Below are 18941 nucleotides of genomic sequence, written 5' to 3' on the forward strand. Positions count from 1 at the left end.
GATGGATGGTTTCGATCGAAAGTATAAACAGACACGCTCAACGTAGATGAGATTGGTCATGGTGCAGGGGTTTCTCTCTTACCAACTGTTGAAGTCTTTTGATTCCATTTTTAAATTCTTTTATTATAAAGATCTTTATCCATGGCTTTAAATTTATTTTCAAAAGTTCGATAGCAATCGTTAAGCTCGTTTTGTAACTTACATGAATCTGTAGTTCACTTTGCCTTCTTTTGCCTTTTGCCTCCAGATTCTACCCACCCAGTTGGGAAGAAACTTGCGTCAGACGAGACAAGAATCGGAAGTACCAATAACGAGCGTATCTCATTGCAAACAGGGAACCGATACGTCAGAGAAGAAACCACCGCGATCTATTTTCTCCCCAGAAAGTGGCGAACAAATTGCGCCGATGAGCTGTTGCTCTAAAATAGCTAAACACGGCAGTTGGGGGGAAACATTCTTTTCTATAAAGTGCGGCTCCAAGAAAAAGAGTTCTGCAAATAGCGCGCAAAACGGGGGCTCGTTTCGTTTGTTCTTTTGCCGCCGGTTACGGGGAGGTAGAAGTTTTTGTTGCATCTCGCACTGTTTGTTATATACTTTTAACCCAACTAACACGTGTTTCCAATTATCTCGTTATTCTGAGCACGAACCAGCCCCGCCCGGGCCTCCAAGCCCCAAGTAAACGGGCCTCTAGATGGTTCGCATTACGGGGTGATTTATGTTTCCCTTCTTCGCAGTCGTTTGTCGGGGAATTTTTTTTAGTAATTTATTTAGTAAGAGTGAGCAAAGGGTGAGGAATCACTTAAGTCACTCAACAATAACGATCTACACTGATCCATATCCAATCACAAAAATTTGCCAGTTGGGTAGAGGGTCGGAAAATAACCATCCTTTGCGCCATTATGCCAACATATTGATTGTCTGCTTGCGTCACTTAGGTGAGTCTTCGAAGTACATCACGGAGAGAAGCTCTTTAATCTTTCTTGTAATGAGGTTAATTTTTAATAAAACCATTTCAGTTCGGACGGTGTATAAAACAGCGGCAAAGATCATTAAATTGATTCCCAGGATCGACTCCGAAGGACTGCAGAAGGATCTCGTTCGACATATCGTTTCTTCGTCCCATCTTCGCGATAACCCTTCCCAGACCATCGCATGCGGAACTTGGGTGTGTGATCGGGAAGGAATCAGCCTGACCGGATCTCGGTTGGCCTGGGCAAATGATCGGGTTTGTGCCCCGTAACCCAATTAGGGGGTTCGCGAGTGAGCTAATGAGAAACTACCGATCACCGAAGCACCTCTGCTGCATACTCAGAGTTTGCCCGTGCAAAAACAGGTCCCCACTGGGCTTGGGGAGGCGATCGGAAAAGGGAAGCTGATCGTTGCGATCTCGCTGAATGAAACACCAAGGAATATTGAGTGAGGATTGAGGCACGATAGAGTCCTAAGGCTTCCACCGAAAAGATAGTCTGGAACACACGGCATTGGCTCGGCGCATTCCTATAAATCAAAACACATTTGCATCAGAACACTGACCGGTGATGATGTCGGTGGTATCTTCTTTCTGCGGCAGCTCTAAATGGACTATTCCTGCTCGTCCAGCACAACCCACTCGTGCAACGAACAGCACGGTCTCATCTAGAGCGTTCGGCTACACGCCGCATAAAGCTTATACGGAGGTTTAGGGAACGGACGCCGGATAGAATGGATCCGCAGTTGATCGATGATCAGGTGTCGTTGTGGTAGCCACTCCTTGCACTCACCGTCAAATATCATTAGTCTTAGATCTTAGATTGCGAAGCTGCCAGTAGCGAAGCTTACTAAGGGCACGACGGAAAAACTGTCCATTCCAACAGGCCAGCTGATTCCCATCGGAACCGGCGCGGCACACACCAAAAGGGATAAAAATTGGCAAACCAGACACGGAATTAGTCTAATGATTAATTGGCGCACGAAGCACCGGGCAAGCGGCGAACACTTTAACAAGCTGCTCGCATCTGCACACCGCTGACCGGGCTAACTGTGCGCCCGGCAACGGTTGTTACAGGGAAACAGGGCTGATGATAGGCTTAACTCTTCTGGCCCGGGGATTCTCGAGTGGCAGTGGACTATTTTTAGATTTGGCACGGAACACGGGACTCGCCTGGTCGATACTTTTTGCTCAGGAAACCTCTGAAGATTCACGCTCCATCGCTTGGCTCGGCATTCTCCTAGCCGACCTGTCATTGGAGCAAGCGTCGTAATGGATCTGCCAAATGTCGGTGAATGTGCTTCCGATATTGCTTCCCGCGGCAGAGAACGGGATCCGCTGCGATTAACAGATGATTTCACGTTAAGCTTTTCTTTTAATTGTGTACGGAGATGCACAAGAAGCTGGTACATTCTGGAGTTAAGTAGGCTTCGGTTGTAGTCGGTAACAAATTGATGACCCTCTACTTCCGTACGTTCATTTTTCCTACCTTTCCCGTCAGTTAGAGACAAAAAGAAAGTGCGAGAGAAGGCGAGAGTACAAGAAGCTGTAGTGTCTGTTTATAGCTTCCGTGATTAGCAAAGCACATGACGGGTAGTGGAGGATAATCTCTTTTAAGTTTTTGCACGTGTCTTGTGCTTCTCACATTTTAGAGAAGATACTTTAGAACCGTGTATTTTCCCGTTTTTCTTTTTTTCTATTCATTGCTTTCTGGGCTTGCAGGGATTCCCGGTCTAGAGTTATCTAAAAAGACACTACAAAGAAACCAATATAACAACCGGCTGCCTAACGGAACGTGGTCCCAAGAAATCAATTTTACTTTCACACGCCATTTGAGTGTGTTTCCTCTGCTTTCCGCACCTACGGTCCTTGGCAAAGCCTCCATTATCGAGTCAAATCCCTTCGATTTCCCACCGGAAAGCTGCACTTCGGTGCAGGACGTAGAACGTAGAAATTGAAAAGAAATGTACTGGCCGCAGAAATAGCGGAAAAGCGAAGTCCACCATCATGGAAACCGGAGATAAGGATCATTAAATAAATTAACTTTCGCTCCACCTCGCGTCACGAGACTTTTTTGTTTTTCCATTTTTCATCGCACTTGGAAGGTTCGTAACTGCCCGGTTGGCGTTGGGATTCCTGATTCCCTGATCCTTGTTCTGTATGCTGCTCTAATGCCGTTTCGCAGCTATTATTACTGTTAGGTAGCAGCGTGTAACCAATTGAAGGCTTTTTCTTGTCTGCTTGCAGTGTGAGTAGGACATCAGAAAAAAATAAAAAGAGAAAACTGCTAGGGATGATATAACTGCTAAATAACTGGGGTTCAGCAAGGGAACGAATGAAGGGACAACGGCTAATTGTTTCACAGGAAGGACAATTAGAGTAAACTGTAAAACTATTAACTGCGAGAAGTCACAAGCGAGAGAAACGAGAACCTATAAATTTCTTATTAATTATACTTGAACAGGTATTTCGAGCATGTTTGAATATACTTCTTATCATTGATGTTGTTGACAAACTGAAATGCTGTTTGAATGGTACGTCCACACCTTTGTTGGGGTGATCAGAGATATTTGGTGTGACGAAATGAAGTACATAAATAATCTGTTTACCAATGTGTTCTACTTTTCAGAACCAAGGACTTGTTTTTTGGTTGACGAAAAACTATTCATAGACTAATGTACATTTAAGCTCGTTCCACCCCTTCAATCACATCTCCTAGAGAAAGAAACCTGTTCTGCTGAAATTTTGTTCCCACACCGCAAACAGGCTTAGCAGCGCGAACCGGGTTTCGATCTTCCGTGACGGCTCGATCCGCCCGGCACGGATCCCGTTACGCACGCGTGCAAGATACTCGTTGACGGCTTTATTACGGTCGGGCACACGCAATTAAAAGGGCATATCCATGCCCCCCGGCCGACGTTGAGGGAGGCGCGGCTCCTACTTGAACGTGCCGACGTGTCAATCTTGTGCGCACTAATCCCTGCTATAACCGGCAGGTCGCTTTGGTCTAGCGAAGGAGCTTAAACAAATTGAATGCTGGAGCGAGAGAGAAAGAAGAAGGAAAGAAGACCGACAATTTTTGAACACCTGGATTCTGACATGGTCTGAATCCTGAAGTCCACTGTTTATATCTCGCAATGTCCGAATATTGTGAATTTTGAAAAGGAAACTAGATGTTTGCCAGAAATATCAAGCCCCATTTAAAGCTACAGGCTACATCAGAGTAACCTAAAATTGGGTCTTCAAAGGATTGCATGATATTAAATAAGTCATAAACTCTTGGTCTGGTGACACAAAATGCATTGTACCACTTTGATTGGGCTGCCCCAAGAGGTCAACGAGACCGTCCAGCACGACGCTTCCCGATGATCTAAGAAATGCACCACAGAAATTGCACACGTTGCTCCATCCGAACGGATCACGGTATTATGACTTTTGAACCCTCGTTCTTCGGTTGAAGTTAGTTTTGCAAAGCGACGCCAGTGAAGCACTTCTTGTTGCAGCGCTCCTGTTTGATATTCTCTCGCCGTGCCGGTGGTGGACAGATCGCGGCACGTCGGCACGATCGCCGGTCCAGTAATCACCAGCTACTCCTGCATTCCTGTCACTCGCCTGAATCCAAACTGTCACCGACAGATGGCGCCGAAGGGGAGCAACATGAAAACGCTCTTGTCCCCGGTGGAGCAGATTGATGGTTGCATTGCAAGGGTTGGAGGTAGATGATAAACGGTGGTGTGGCCTGGAGACGGAACGCCAAGTGGAGCGTCATATAAAGGAAGGTACAGTGGAGCACAAAGTGGTGAAAGAAATTACCGACATTCATTTGTCACTTTACGGAGTTCGTGAAGTGAAATAACTTCATGTTCTGGTTACGGTTACTGAGCCTGATTCCATGCGGCTTTAGTGAGTTGTGTGCCTTTGGACGTACGAGTGTGTTTTTTCTGTATGTTGCAATCAGCACATACTTCGCCCTTTCTACCCCCTTTATGGAACACCAACTAGAAGCACAACCGGTACGATGGAGTGCTAAAGGTACTGACCGCTTGCCCACTTCCCGGGCAAAGATGCAACCGAGACACTTTTCTCCATAGACCACGTACAGTGTTGAGCTGAAGCTCTGAACCAGATTCGTTCGAGGGACACGGTCCGTCGCGCCAAGGAACAGTGACCGAAGACAGTAACCTCGGTGACATTTATTTACTTTTTCCCCCCCGCTTCCATGCTTCTTCAGAAATCAACAGCAGAGACGACGATGAGGATGTTTAAGGTCAACAAAAGGCGGCGGAGCCTGCTTTAGGGCCGTTTGGCCGCATAGGGAAACAACCAGCTCGGCATTTCAACATATTTGTCGTCGTCGGACCGTTGGCCGTTGTTGTTTGTGCTCAATATTTTATCTTTCTTCTGTCGCCCGTAGAAGAAAGAAACAGGCGAATAATGTGATGCTCTCGATGTTAACCATGATGTCGTTGTTGTTTGGGGTTCAGATTAAATCTGTCATTTTCACCTTATTCTTTCCTGTGCTCGGTGCAATGCAATGAACTGGCGACGAGCTGGATGTCACTTGCATTCCTGATTCACTTCAGGTTTAGGGCAAACCGAGCAACTTGGGTTATATTAAGCTGTGATTTCTTGGCCAGTGATTGAAATATGGCATAGCCATACTGCTCAAACGAACTTTGCTCTGTGATGCTTATTCATGATAATTGTTAGATACTTTTTCAACGAGAAGTTCAAGCTACAGTTGAATTTTAGCAGATAATAAACATCCATCATAACATTTTACCCTTAAAGCGAATGCAAAGAGAATTGGAAATAATTTTCTAAAGTTGACTGTATCTCGGATTCCATTCTCACCCATTTTCTTGTACAATGCATTTATACATTCTAACCCTGTTTTATGCTTATTTTCATTTTTTTAAAATCAAAACACAGCCAACTTATAATGGTATCGGCTAATATTATAAGTATTATGAATCAAATAAATCTAGGTCAAGGTCATGCACCTGAAATACGTTCCGTAAGGATGTTGAACCACTGTTCTCTTGCGAAGTTGCTAAACGTTTATCGATTCCATCAAGTACAAGGCTCACTTACCGTTTATTCCCCTTTATTGAAACTCTAACTTCCACTGGCATTGCTCTTTGCCCTTATCAGTGTTCAAATGAGACTCGTTTACGATCACCAGTAAAGGAAGGCATGGAATTTGACGCGTTCCGATGAAACTTACCTGAAAAGATAAATAAAGAGTGAAGAAATTGGTAAGAAAACGTTCGATACGAGAGCTCGGAAAAGGTGGACAGAGGGCAAACACTTCAAGATGGCAAGGATAGATTGAGCGATAGATAATGTCTACGGTGGAGGAGATGGGAAGGGGTAGAATGGCAGCGATCAGCGAACAGTAAACCTTTGCCGACCGAGTGATAAATACGACACCGACGATGCATTATGAGGCAATCAGCTTCAATTTAATCGTTGACCGCCCGTCATCCGTTCCTTTTCTACTTCTTGCTTCTTTTACCTTCGTTTCCCAACGTCTTTAAAAGTGGTTTTCCTGGCGAGAAGATGGCTATCGATACGCTATTGCTCGATTGATTTGCTATCTTCCCGGTGCAGATTTCTTCAAACGATGCAGTCTAACCTAATGGCAGGTTTGCTTTTCCTTCTTCACCATGGGGGATGATATTCGGGATAGATGCCGAAGAAACTGCATTTCCCTACGAACAGTAAGATGGATTGGCACATTTTATGTCCCGTACGGTGTGAGATTGGGAAAGGAAAATCTTTTCACATCATGAACCAATGATGTACAAAGGTCAAATCGGAAGTCCTGTTTCTACGATCACTGTTTCTTCAAATTACGAAAACAATAATTAGAAAAATGTTCCGCAAATCAACCACAACCACATTATTGATTTATATCATTCGAACTGAAGAATTGGATTTGTTAGATCGAGTTTCCATCGTGGTTTTTCCTCCTTTTTGCTGATCCAATCCAGGGCAAAAATGGCGTTTTGCGGACGCAGCTGATCGCACGGATTGATAATAAATAGTGGGTGAAAAATAGATAATTACCGAATGAACAATCTTGAAGCTACCATCGACAAGGGAGTAAAATCCCAAAACGAAAATTGTACACATGACCTACCACCCGAAGGGCTAGATAAAAAAAGAACCGTTTCAAATGCTCTGAAATTGAAGACAATTGCATAACGATCGCGAGGGGGAGGCGGAATGGTTTCCAGCGTGTTAAATCATACGGAGGTTTTCTTCACCAACTCTGTACTGTGTCGGGAAATTCAGCCTTCAGTTCCAGACAATGATGACACAATATCCGTAACCGTTGATCCACTTTCAGGAGGATTCATGTTTTTGCTTTTCTCTCTTTCTCTTATTGTTTTACACTTGGCCTAGTTTGATAAAAACAAAGAAAGGGCACGGGATGATTGCTGCAGAAACGAAGAAGAGGTGGAAGCGCCACGATCAGCCACCGTGAAAAGGGAAGTTCCCAAGCTGATGAATATGCAGATGGGCGCCCGGATATATGTGTCACTTTTATGTCATGTCGTACGTCGGCTGATGGATGCTTATTTCTGTCTTATGATGCGTCGCATAAAGCGGTGTCTAATTGATAGGTTTACGAGAGAAAAAAAGAAAAAAAGAGTATAATCTTGAATTCCTACCACAAACAAACTCCACCGACATCGGCATTTTCATCTTCCCCGGGAAAGTGTACCATTAAGCCACGTTGCTTATCGTGTGCTATTGAACGACTCATTAACTTTACACTGAGCTAATAACATGAATTAAGCGTGCTGGTGCGCGTGTATGTACCCTGTTTTTTTGTCCCTGTGTATGTGTTTTGTTCGCCCGGGTGTTGTGTGAATTGCTTTTGCTTGTTCTCTGCCATTTTTTTTTCATCTGTTTTTCATTGGTGTTTTCCTTTCTAGCGCATGTTGTTCCCGCGATTCATTCCCGTGGTGGGTGGGATTTTCTTCCCAAACGCTCGGCCTCTTTCTGAGCAGTTTTCCATTTTTCCTTTTCCCCATTGTTTCTGAGGCGGTCATTATGGCTTCGGCTTTGCAACATCACTCCGCTTGCTTCGCGATCGGAACCGCGAAAATCCGCACTGACTGTGGCGTACTGGTTTTTCCCACCATTGCTGGCCTTTTTTTTCCTCTTTTTCCCGGCACGGAAAACCAGTAGCAGAAAGCTGAACATTTGACACCTCTTGCGGGGGCTCGGCGAGGCCCCGACGCTTTACACCCGCCGAGGGCGATGGCACAATTCCATTTACCCTGTGCGCGCGTTGAGTGATTTTCTGAGTGTGTGATGTGTTTTTCTTCGCGCCCGGTTCCGGTTCCGGTATCTTACCAGTCGTCACGGTGGCGGAGTACCTTGATGATTGTGTGTTTTTGTGTTTTTTTTTTCAATTTTCTCCAAATGAACGCCTCTTCGTCGGCGCCAGGCCAGTTTTCTTTCCCGCCGCATTGCTAATTGAGCGACAAGATTTTCCCGAACCGTTGCTAATCAGACTTCAAATAAGTGCTTCTAATGGCTGTGAACCGAAGCAAGTATGTCCATCGGCGCGTTTTGTGGGTCCAGTTCGGATTTCTTTCTCCTTCGGGGTTGTTTTCTGTTCGCCATACGACACGAGTGAAACCGTCGCGTTAATCTAAGAGATGCCGCCACGAAACGGTGACGTTCTTACCGTTTTCCTTAGTGCTCTTCGGTGGGTGGCAAGAAATGATGAAAATCACCACAACACCCGGCACGTTCGCCTCGGGTTTCTCTTCCAGCAAACAACAGATAAACAAACCGGGAAAGTTCCCCGATGGTGGCGAATGGAAATTGAAAAGAAGGTCTTCCGAGGTTCCTCTTCTTTCCGAATCGGATCACTTCCTATAACCATTTCCACCGTATTGTGCTCGTTTGTGTCTTGTTTGCTTGCTCTATTTGCATAGCTGATTAGCCGTCGATTAGGGTGACCAGTTTAACTTGGTCGGATTTAACGCGCCCCATTCGCGCCACCGCCCGATCGATTGGTTTGGGGCGGTTTAAAACCCCCCTCCCCAAGGCTCGATAATCGAATGCGCAACGACCTATTTCATGTTGGTGTGCAATGGAAAATCGAAGGGTAAACAAAAAAATCCGTCACAATTTTTCCTCCTTTCCATTCGGAGAGCAGGGAAAAAATCGAATGCAGGCTCATTGTTATTAGCAGTCCCTTATCGCTATGGGGGTGTGTTGCACATTGTAACAGGCGTTGTTGACTGCATTTTCCGCGGGCCAGAGCTCGCGTTCGGAATGCGCGTTACATCGCGCCTCGTTGTTGCATCCGAGCGGCCGACCGTGGCCTTAATCTGCCGGGCTTGGTGTTCGGAACCATTTTCACGCTTCGTCAGAGCGCCTCGGATAACCATGTAACCATGGATTGTGTAATACGTTGGATTAGCCGTGATGATGATTGCCAAAAAATGAAAGCACCATAACCGGCGGTACGAAGTCTGCCAATCGCATGCTGCTGGGAGGATTTGAAGTGCCTGAGTGTGTGTGTTTTTTGTCTTTTTCGGTTTTCCTTCCGATATCTCTCACGCTCCGAAGAGGAAAATAGAGGAATCTCCTCACACCGAATCGTAGGAATTTGGCAAAGCTGGTCAGTATCAGTCGGTGCTTGTCGATGTGGTTGCTCCTTCCCTCATCCCGTGTGCTGGTGTGTAATTTTCCACCGAACATGTTACTACTTTTTGAGCCGACGTGCACATTAAGGTCAGCCAACGCTTGCAAAAAGCAAATTGGATGAATACTGCCCCGGCAGATAGCGCCTCTTTATCGCGTAGCTTCCGGCTGTGTTGTATTGCCTCGGTTAAAACTCGATTTTCCAAAAGGTTTTTTAAAAGGGGGAGGAAAATTGATCATTTAATGCAAATGGATTTTCGCCAATTGTGGAGCGTATGTTGTTGCAAGCTCAATATCTACTTAAGAAAAACACCATCGTTTGATTGTGCATTGTTACAAAACTAATAATCAATAAAATCAAGTGACTTGAAAATGTGCAAAATTTAAGACGAAATCATCTAAAAAAACATGATTTACCATCGATTTCAAGATAAATCAACATTTTTATGGTGTTATTTGTTATTTGTATAGAAATGAGTATTACAGCTATTAGTTTTGAAATGATATCAATTAAATATCAATTTTCGAAATGCCATTTCTTTTTAATGAATAGCATCCCGTTTGCATCACGTTTGGTATAAAGAGGTGCGAGAGAGCTAGAAACATTTTAAAATAATTATAAAAAAAATAAATTAAATGTTGAAAACAGATGAAAATAGCTGAAATATATTGTGTACATCTTTAATCAACGGAATATGACTGTAAGGTAATAAAGTTAAAATAGCGATGAGCGTTACAAATGGTGTGCATTGGATGTGAAACTGCAGCAGTGACATCTTCATTGACAGCTGAGAAAATTGGCAAAATAACCTTTTTACTAAGCAGGTAAATTCTTTAGAAAATGTTTTTAGAGGAGAAAGCTACGACAAGTTGTTTTTGCTACCCAGGAAGATATGACACATTGACAGCGTCACGTGAAGTGGTTTCTGGTCTGTTGGAGTTCTCCATTGCACCATGTGCTACCGTCAGTGACGTGACGACGAAATAGCAGCAAAACTTGAAGCGTTTTCATCGGGTCTACAGTTCACACCGTTCCAAAAAGTGGACAGTCGTAAAGGTTAACGAAACAACATGGCCCCTTTTTTACTGCGTGTGGTCGCGACCGGGCCGGTGTAACCCGCACGCACCAGTAAACCACAACAGCTGGCACTGCGAGTGCGGATTCTTGGCCCAAATGTGTCCGTACACAGTGAAGCCGGCGCACACGTCGCCGTTCGTACGAAGTCAACCGGAGGAAGTCAACACACAAGGGCTCAAACTGGCATAGACTGCCTCGAAAAAATTTCCGCTGGATGAGTTTCAGGCTTTAAGTTAAAACCCTTTCCTGTCCAATGCTACCCCGTACCGCGCGACCGTTTGTCCCTGGCGCTCGTAGCAGCCCATGCAGATTCGGTGGAGCTTTTGGGGGGTTTTGGTTTGGAGTTTCTGGTTTGCGCGTGTGCAGAAGCACAACGTGATGAATATTCAAGCGGTTCGACACTTTCGGTATAAACACAGTGAAGTGCGCGTGAGAAGGAAGACGCAACTAAATGCGGAGGAAGGCTGCAGGCCTTACCGGAACCCGATCCAGGTTTATGTCGGCCGGCATTGTTTTCAAGCACGCGCGTACAGTACCCGTTTTGTCCACGTTACAAAAACTAACTCACAGGTGTACGAGAATCGCGGTTGGTGTTACTCTGCATAGCTGCAGAGGTAGAGCTGACCGAAAATCGGGTTAAGTGGAAACTTTCCCGCCGTAAGTTGGTCCAAGTGGTTCGAAGTTCCTCAACTTATCCGAAGAACGTCAAAAGTGCTGAGGTGATACCTTCCGGTTTTTTGTGGTCAGATTTTGTGAGCCAGTGTAAACCTCAATACCCACTAGGCAAACAGATGTCTCAAAGGAAACAAAAAGAAACAACGACTTTACCGTGTGTGAACATCTTGACTGCCCTTTAGTCCCCGCTCTCAATTGGGAGAAATTTCGAATTCTTGGGGACGTTATGGTCTATGGAAAAGTTTTTCGTTGGCTCCAAGTCGAAACAACTGGAATTGTGAGATCAATTCCTTGTAGGTTTAAACAGCCGCTGTGCGCTTTGTTCCCATCGAGATAATTAGGGCGGTGTAGCGGCTGTGGAGCCTAAAGTTCTACTTGATCGTGTCGTTGCCTTATGTCTAGCCCAAGATCAAGGAACTATTACCAAGGCAAAGATCGTCGCTTATTCGATTCCGTTTTTCCGCCTACTCCAAACGGTGAGCTTTCCAGCTGCGAACGCACGCCTTGCCTGGCAACTAGAATCGACCTCCGACGGATAGATCAACGGATGCGAATCTCGTCGTCATCGAATCGCGGGGCTTGTAATTATATCGCTCCGACGAATCTCCGCCGAGAATCGGACGGTTAGCGCCATCGCGGGCGAGCCGTAGCAGATGAAACGAAAGAAAACCCGGGACGGAAAGGAAATAGAATCAACGTTGGTCGTCGCTTATCGTGTCATCTTATCGGGCGGTTGAGAAGTGGTGTGTTTTTTTCATTAATATTTTTTCATTGCTACACCTCGGATATAATTTATACGTGCCAGAAAGGTCTCTCAATGGGGGCGAACGCGGGACAATCGTCCGACATGCGGTTCTACCGGATTCCAAGGGTTACGTGGGGAGGGCGGAGCTGCGGAACCGGAGCAGCTGGAGCAGTCTCCGGGCCCTTTTGACACCGGAGTCATTGCACCGGTAGCGAAAGGAGAGGCCCATGTTCCTGCCTCGGTCTCCGGTGAGTTAGAGACATTCGTTGTGCGGAACGTTCTGTCAAAGAGATGGCCCTCCCTTTGGCACGCCGGAGGAAGGAAGTGGACAAGAACTGGGCATGGATTTATGAACAAGCAAAATAAAAATAAAACAAACACAGCCGACATGCGGACATAACCAAGCTATGCTTTTCTGTCACGCAGACGGAAATGCCACCGGCGGGGAGGCAAAGAATCACGTAAACGAGAGATTTTAAATAGTTCTCGCTCAATGGACGGCTTTCCAAGAGCTGCCGAAGGAGCACGGAAAGTGGTGCCATTTTCCGGTTGTTTCTGTATTTCTCACGATGCTGATCTTGTCGTAACCGTTTTTTTTTATATCTTTATTTTAATACTCTTCAGTGGAGTGGAAAAGATGCCAACAGATGGAAGGATTGATTATACTTACATGCTGGAACAAAATGTCTATAAATTTATTATTAATTATGTTAATATATCTTTCAAATTAAAGAAGTCTGATGACTGTCTTCGAACTTTTTTGAATGTAACATGAACTAGCATCTTGAATTGAATTAAAAGCAATTGATTCCATTTTTATGGAATTTATCCCCGAATTGACTATTTATCGTAATGTTTTTGATCTTGTCTTTACGTGTTGTCATTATAATTTATCGAACTGGTTGATGATGAATTGCGATGCCCGGTACCCTGTCCAACTAGCAATAGAAATTGCATCGCAGTAACTCCCACGCCACGTTGATTTGTCTTCCCTCCGTTTGCAAGTGCTCTAATGGAGGCGCCGTGGCACCTCCGAACATGTGTCCTAACAACTCGCAATAAAAGTTAACGAGCGCGTAAATTTACGGCAGTCACTGATGCGGCTATTGGAGTTGGTGGCGAACCAGAAAGAGAAGGAAGTAAAAAATGGCCAACGGACTGGACGGGTGGGGGGGGCGGTGCTGTGTGGATCAACAATAAAAATCAAACGCATCCATCGAGCGCTATCTGGTCATTTTTCTGCCATCTCCGCGACCGTGGCTTCCGCTCTGGCGCTTTTCGCGCGGTCGCTGATCGGCCGTAAATCATCGTCGTGTGCGTTTGATCGCCCGTGTCGTCTCCTGCTGAAGAGTCTGGCCTGGGGCTGAGGACTTCTGGGAGGTTGAACCCTGGGGAGGATCGTGGGCATTACAGCACGCTGGGATCGCATGAACATGCGAAAATCATGTTGAATATCCTGGGCGATGGACGAGGTAAATTTTCACGCACTCCGCGCGAACAAGCTAGCGGCGAAGATCCAGTTCTATTATTAAACCGGTTGGCGCTAAACGACCATACTTAGAACGGTGGAAGGTTTCTTGCCGAGGGAGTTTTTGATTTGTTCCTACCTCCTAACATTCGCTCGACTGTAAGATGCCCCTAATTGAATTATTAATCTCTGTAGATGTACATATCTTTATCGAGTGGAGATCATCCACTTCGGTGACGTTTGCGAAATTTATCGAACCCGGATTTCAACGGGTTTCCTGGAAGCAGCAATGCCACGATCATGCTGGTCAAGAATGGAAAAATTGAATATAGCCTCAAGGAATACCCTGGTACTTGAAGTACCTAGGCCAGACCGCACGAGTAATGAAGATATATTTGTTGCAAAACGTACTTCTCGCGCAATAAAGACGAAAGTCCGCATTGATTCACAGGGGCTCCACATAGACATATCGGTTCTATCGGGAGGGATTTCGCGAGGCGTCAGAAAATAGATCATCGTCTCACGGTGTTTCACATCCATTAAAGAGAGACCTGAGGAGTTTCAGAAGAACTAACCGAAAATGCTGCAGGATAGATACCTCGGAAGCCAATGAAGGAATTCTGAAGAGAGGTTTGCAGCCCATTTGCTAGCCCGTTTTTCCACGCCCTGAATGGAACAGCTCTCGATGGATCTTCTTGGTGCGGGGTAGCAGCTGAGTATTCTTCCACCTTTCACGCAGGTCATATGATCCTGCAGCGGATTGGCGTTGACCGGACCTAGATCTGGACCGCTACACCGAAGGGCAGCCTGGAGCAAAGGAGGATCGATCTGTGATTCTGCGAAAAGGGGGCGCGTACCTAGACGATGCATGGTCGTACGTACGCGCAAGTATGTACGAGTACGTTCTAGGTCCGGTTTTAGTCCGAAGATCCTGGAGCGACACAGTACTGTGTTGCCCGATACGGCTGCTGGAGGAGTTCAGAGACCTCCGGGAGCTCTAGGGGAACACTCGTGTTCTGTGTTCCAACAAGGTAATGGGAACGAATCTCGCACGCTCGAACGTAATCGGGTGGCGTAACCAGCGGCACCGATCTTCGACCTTCCACACTCCTCGTACCGCCGCCATTCCCTCATTTCATTTTCTATTCCCTTCTTCCATCCTGCGCTGTCGTTTTCAATGGCGTTTATCGGACCCGAACACAGTAGAAATGAACCTTTGTATTGCGGCTATCCAGCATGCAGAGTGATTTCAAAAATTCAAACGAAAGGGGGGATTGGAACCGGGATGGCGCGTCGAGAGGGTTAATTGATATCCATTCCCCTTGTACCACGGAATCCTTTTTCCCCAAATTGAATCGGTTCTTTCCCGTTGCCTTGTCATCGATATGAGAAGCGCTTCATTGCTGCTGGACCGCTGTACCGAGAAATGCTGAACGAAACCGAACTGCTTTCTTTGGTCGAGAGTCGTTCGAGTCAAATGAGCGATGAGCCGGACTCGGGATGCGATGCTCGTTGAGGAGGACGCGTTAATCGAGCTTGATTAACGTCCCGTCTGCCTTGCCAAGTGTTGAAAACCGGCACTTCAGCTGCGCTCGAATTGTCATTGTACCTTTGATTTGTTGTGTGTTGTTGATTGCTCTTCTCCAAACTGAATCACCAGACGCGTGCCGACATATGTATTTTTTTTTTTGTTTTTCGAGGCGTGATTCTCTAGCACTTGTCTGATGACTGAACTGATTTAGAATAACCGGAGAAGGAAGACATTTGTTTTTGCAATGACATTACGGTACCGCATCAGATGTGCAAAACGGTGCGAAACGGAGGAATAATGACTTTCTTTGCATTCTGAGCTACTATTTCGGAATGGTCTTTCAACGGTATTGTAATGATTTAATTTAGTCAGTACCGTTATGTATCTTTATAATGAGGATGTTTTTTTTAAAAGCTCAATACTTTCCGATTGAAAACGTTGAACTATTTAATTTATAAACTAATCTTTTAAGTTAAATTTAACAGAATGATTAAGTTTAATTTTGTCCCGGTTGACAAAAATTCAAATTTTTTGCAGCTGTCATGTAGTTACAGCAAGTTTTTCCATGGTAGATTGCTGGGACTCTTGCTGGAACTACATGATAGCAGCAAAAATTAAATTTCTGTCAACCTGTTTTTGTTTCTGTTTTTCTATTATTAACACGTTAATTGCCATTTTGAGAGCAATGTCTTGTACAATATTTTTTGATAAAATTCATTTATAAAACTTATTAAACTAACGGTGTTGTGAAACCAAGCAAAGACAAAGCTACTCAAAGAACATTTTTTTGTAATTTCTATAAAGTTTTTACGTTCCATTTTTATTTACTTCAAGGGCTTTTACTTTTTAAAACTATAAGATATTTTTCATATCAAATATTGACTATTTAGTTTTCTTATCAATTATGTGAACAGCTTAAATTCCTATTTTATTTTACTCTTTTTTTCTAATGACACATCTTTGTAATGATGCAAAGATGATGGTAATGATATCATCTACAGAACTACTTTGAAATGTTGGCTGTCATCAAATCGGTTCAGGGGTTTTCGTCTGATTCAGAAAAAAAATCTCGTGTTGAGCTTTAAGTAACAGACATTTTGTAGAACAGTTCATTTAGTTAGTTTTAACAGAAAAGTTCATTTGGTTGAGTGTCTTCAGAAAAAAAAACAATTATATAAAGTTAATAAACCCAAAACCCGTTTCATAATCTGCTTGATGTCTTCGTTGCTACAATTGAACTGCCTTCGTTGCTTTATCCCGATGGGAGATAATGGATCAATTACGAATCCTCAAGGAGACCGAACCCTTCATTTTCCTCTTCAAAACAACGCACATGAAGTTTTATGAGGCCCCGTTTTCCTCAAGGGAGCAATACGTTTTGTCCAGGACTTACCGGACGCTAAGATCCAAGGACAAAATTCCTTTCTTATTGCTCGTTTGCGAGTTCGTTTGCTTCCCGCAGGGAAACGTTACGATTAAGTTTTATTTGATTTGCCCGTTGGCACGATCTACTAGCGTTTAAGCGATAAAGGTTGACCGCCGAAGCCAAAGGACGGCTTACTCTAACCTCAACGCGATGGTGAAAGGTCAACAAGTTGGATGATAATCTGGGGAGTTTTATTTTTTTGTACCTTTCCGTTTTTTTCTCCATCCTCTTCGCAAAGAGATTCTTTGACCGAGGATAGTTTGGCTTGTTTGTAATTGAAACTACTGAGAGCTGGAGCCCGCAATGACGCCATCCCCTCGGAGCACGTCAGATGGAAATGAATTCCAGCGCAAATATGTTTATGCTGCCAAAACATTAAAGCGAACCGCCCGGGTCGAGGCAAGAAGCGAAAACCATTTATCCCGATTCGCGGTGTTTGTGCAACGGGCAACCATTAGGAAAACAGTGCGGATCGGAGGACCCTGGTTGGGCCGGCGTCTGGCCGATCCCGTCCCGGCCGGATTCAGGCGAGTCAGTCAAAAACGTTACCTTCTCGTGACGTCTCCCGTGGCGACCCACGAAAGAACCGGAGAGATAAACCGTCGGTCGTTCGCAAAACCGTCCGCCAAGGGAACCGTGAAATGGAAAGTGAAATTCACTGAAATGTGCAACACACCAGTACGAGTATTTAGTGGGGAGGGTGGGAAAAAGGAAGAAAAATAAGAGGCTAAAGGGAAACACAAAATGCCGGTGCTTTCTCCCGCGATTTTCCGCACGACCGTGGCGCGTTTTGAATGTGTTTGTATTTTTTTGCGTGTGTTTTCTTCTCCTCCCTGGAACGGTCGTATCCGGTCGCTTATCCGGGCAGATCTGGGCGAAATGAGGATGCGCCTCCGCCAACCCAGCCCAGCGGATGGATTTTATATTCGCTCGCATTATGTGTTGCCGGCTTGTGGACGGTTCTTCTTCGCTTCATTAATGGACGACGAACCGATGTGCGGGAAAAATAATCATCAAAATATATCCGTCCGCGGGGTGGGAAGAGAGGAAATAAGGAAAAAAAACCGCTTGGGAGAAAAGGGAAAGCGTACCACCGAGCGGCAGGTAAAGGTATCCGCTCGGGAGACACCGGTTGATGAACGAACGAAAAATGCGAAACTGTTGCAGAGATTGAACCAAAGCTGCCGGCAAGAAGAGAACTAAAACCCGAACCGAAAAGAAAAGCGTACAAAAACATCCCTACCGGCAGAATATGTTCCGGCGTGGAGTTCGAGTGAAAAATGAAAAATGAAGCGGGCGATTCGGTTCATGGCACGTCCGGTATGGTGGTGGTTTCGCGGAGGAGGGAGGAAATTTCAAATAAACACACTCGCGTATGCCACCCGGCAACACACGAGCATGTCGGACATGGAAAATCGTCGTCAGCCGGATCCGTTCTCAGAGGGCGCCCGCCAAAATCCATGCATAATTGTGCATCCCGAGAAGGATCTCCGACCGTTTGCAAAAAAGAGCCAGGATGCGCTCGGTGGCGGAAAAGTCGTCGGGAAAACGCACCGGGGTTGGTTGCTGTGAAGTGGCGAAATGTTGTAGGAATACGAAATTGCGATTGCGAATGGAAATTGGTTTGCCGAAAAACTCCTTGAGCGCTGCGCGGCGAACCGGTGAGGGAAGGGTCCTTCAAGTGGAGTTTGCAGTGTGTGTGTGTATGCTTGATTCGCTGGGTTTTATTCGGGAAAAGTTTTTAATTACTGACAAGGATGTGGATGACCTCAATTAATTGAACGCCCTGGCGTGTGGACTAAAAAATCCCGTAAAAGGGGAAAATGATTTAATGAAAGGAAGTAATAACTTAACGGACTATCTTGAAACATTCTTCATGTGAATCAGCTGAACGAGTTCTGGATTAGTTTGGCAAATGGTAATTGTCTTTGTTGGAGAGACTTTTATCTGCCATCCTTTATGTTAATGTGCTTCAGAAACGGGTGGACCAATACTTCAACTCACTCGTTGAAGTGCTCACAAATTTGGTGTTGTTTTAAAACATACCTTTTGCATAGCTGGCCTCCAGCGCAAGCAGCACCGCTATCAGCGTCACTAGTTTCCACATGATGTGTTGTATTTCACTTGAAGTCCCGATAATTCACTAAACTGGTTCACTTTGTTGTCGGTTCTTCTTGCTTTCTTTTGATTTGTTTCAATATGCCCAATCCGTTCACTTTTTAACAACTGTTGTGATTTGATTTCTGTGTTTTCACTTTTCTTTTCAAAAAGCCTAAAAGATTTAAAAATAAATTAAAACAATGGGCACCGATGTATTTAATGTGAAGCCTTAACGTATTTATATATTTAAAATAATTTTTCCGGAAGTCTCTTCA

General features: G+C 45.0%; 1 protein-coding gene across 1 annotated transcript in view; it reads right to left on the reverse strand.

Annotated features, from left to right (window-relative positions):
• The window catches only part of LOC131266618 (agrin), a 50163-nt gene extending 31490 nt beyond the window's left edge, over positions 1 to 18673 (reverse strand). The window contains exon 1 of the mRNA XM_058269211.1: positions 18613 to 18673. Coding sequence (XP_058125194.1) covers positions 18613 to 18673 — 61 coding nt within the window. The remainder of the gene's footprint in view (positions 1 to 18612) is intronic.
• Between the last annotated feature and the right edge of the window lie 268 nt (positions 18674 to 18941).

This window comes from Anopheles coustani, chromosome 2, assembly GCF_943734705.1.
Source record: "Anopheles coustani chromosome 2, idAnoCousDA_361_x.2, whole genome shotgun sequence".
In the NCBI taxonomy this organism is placed as follows: domain Eukaryota; kingdom Metazoa; phylum Arthropoda; class Insecta; order Diptera; family Culicidae; genus Anopheles; species Anopheles coustani.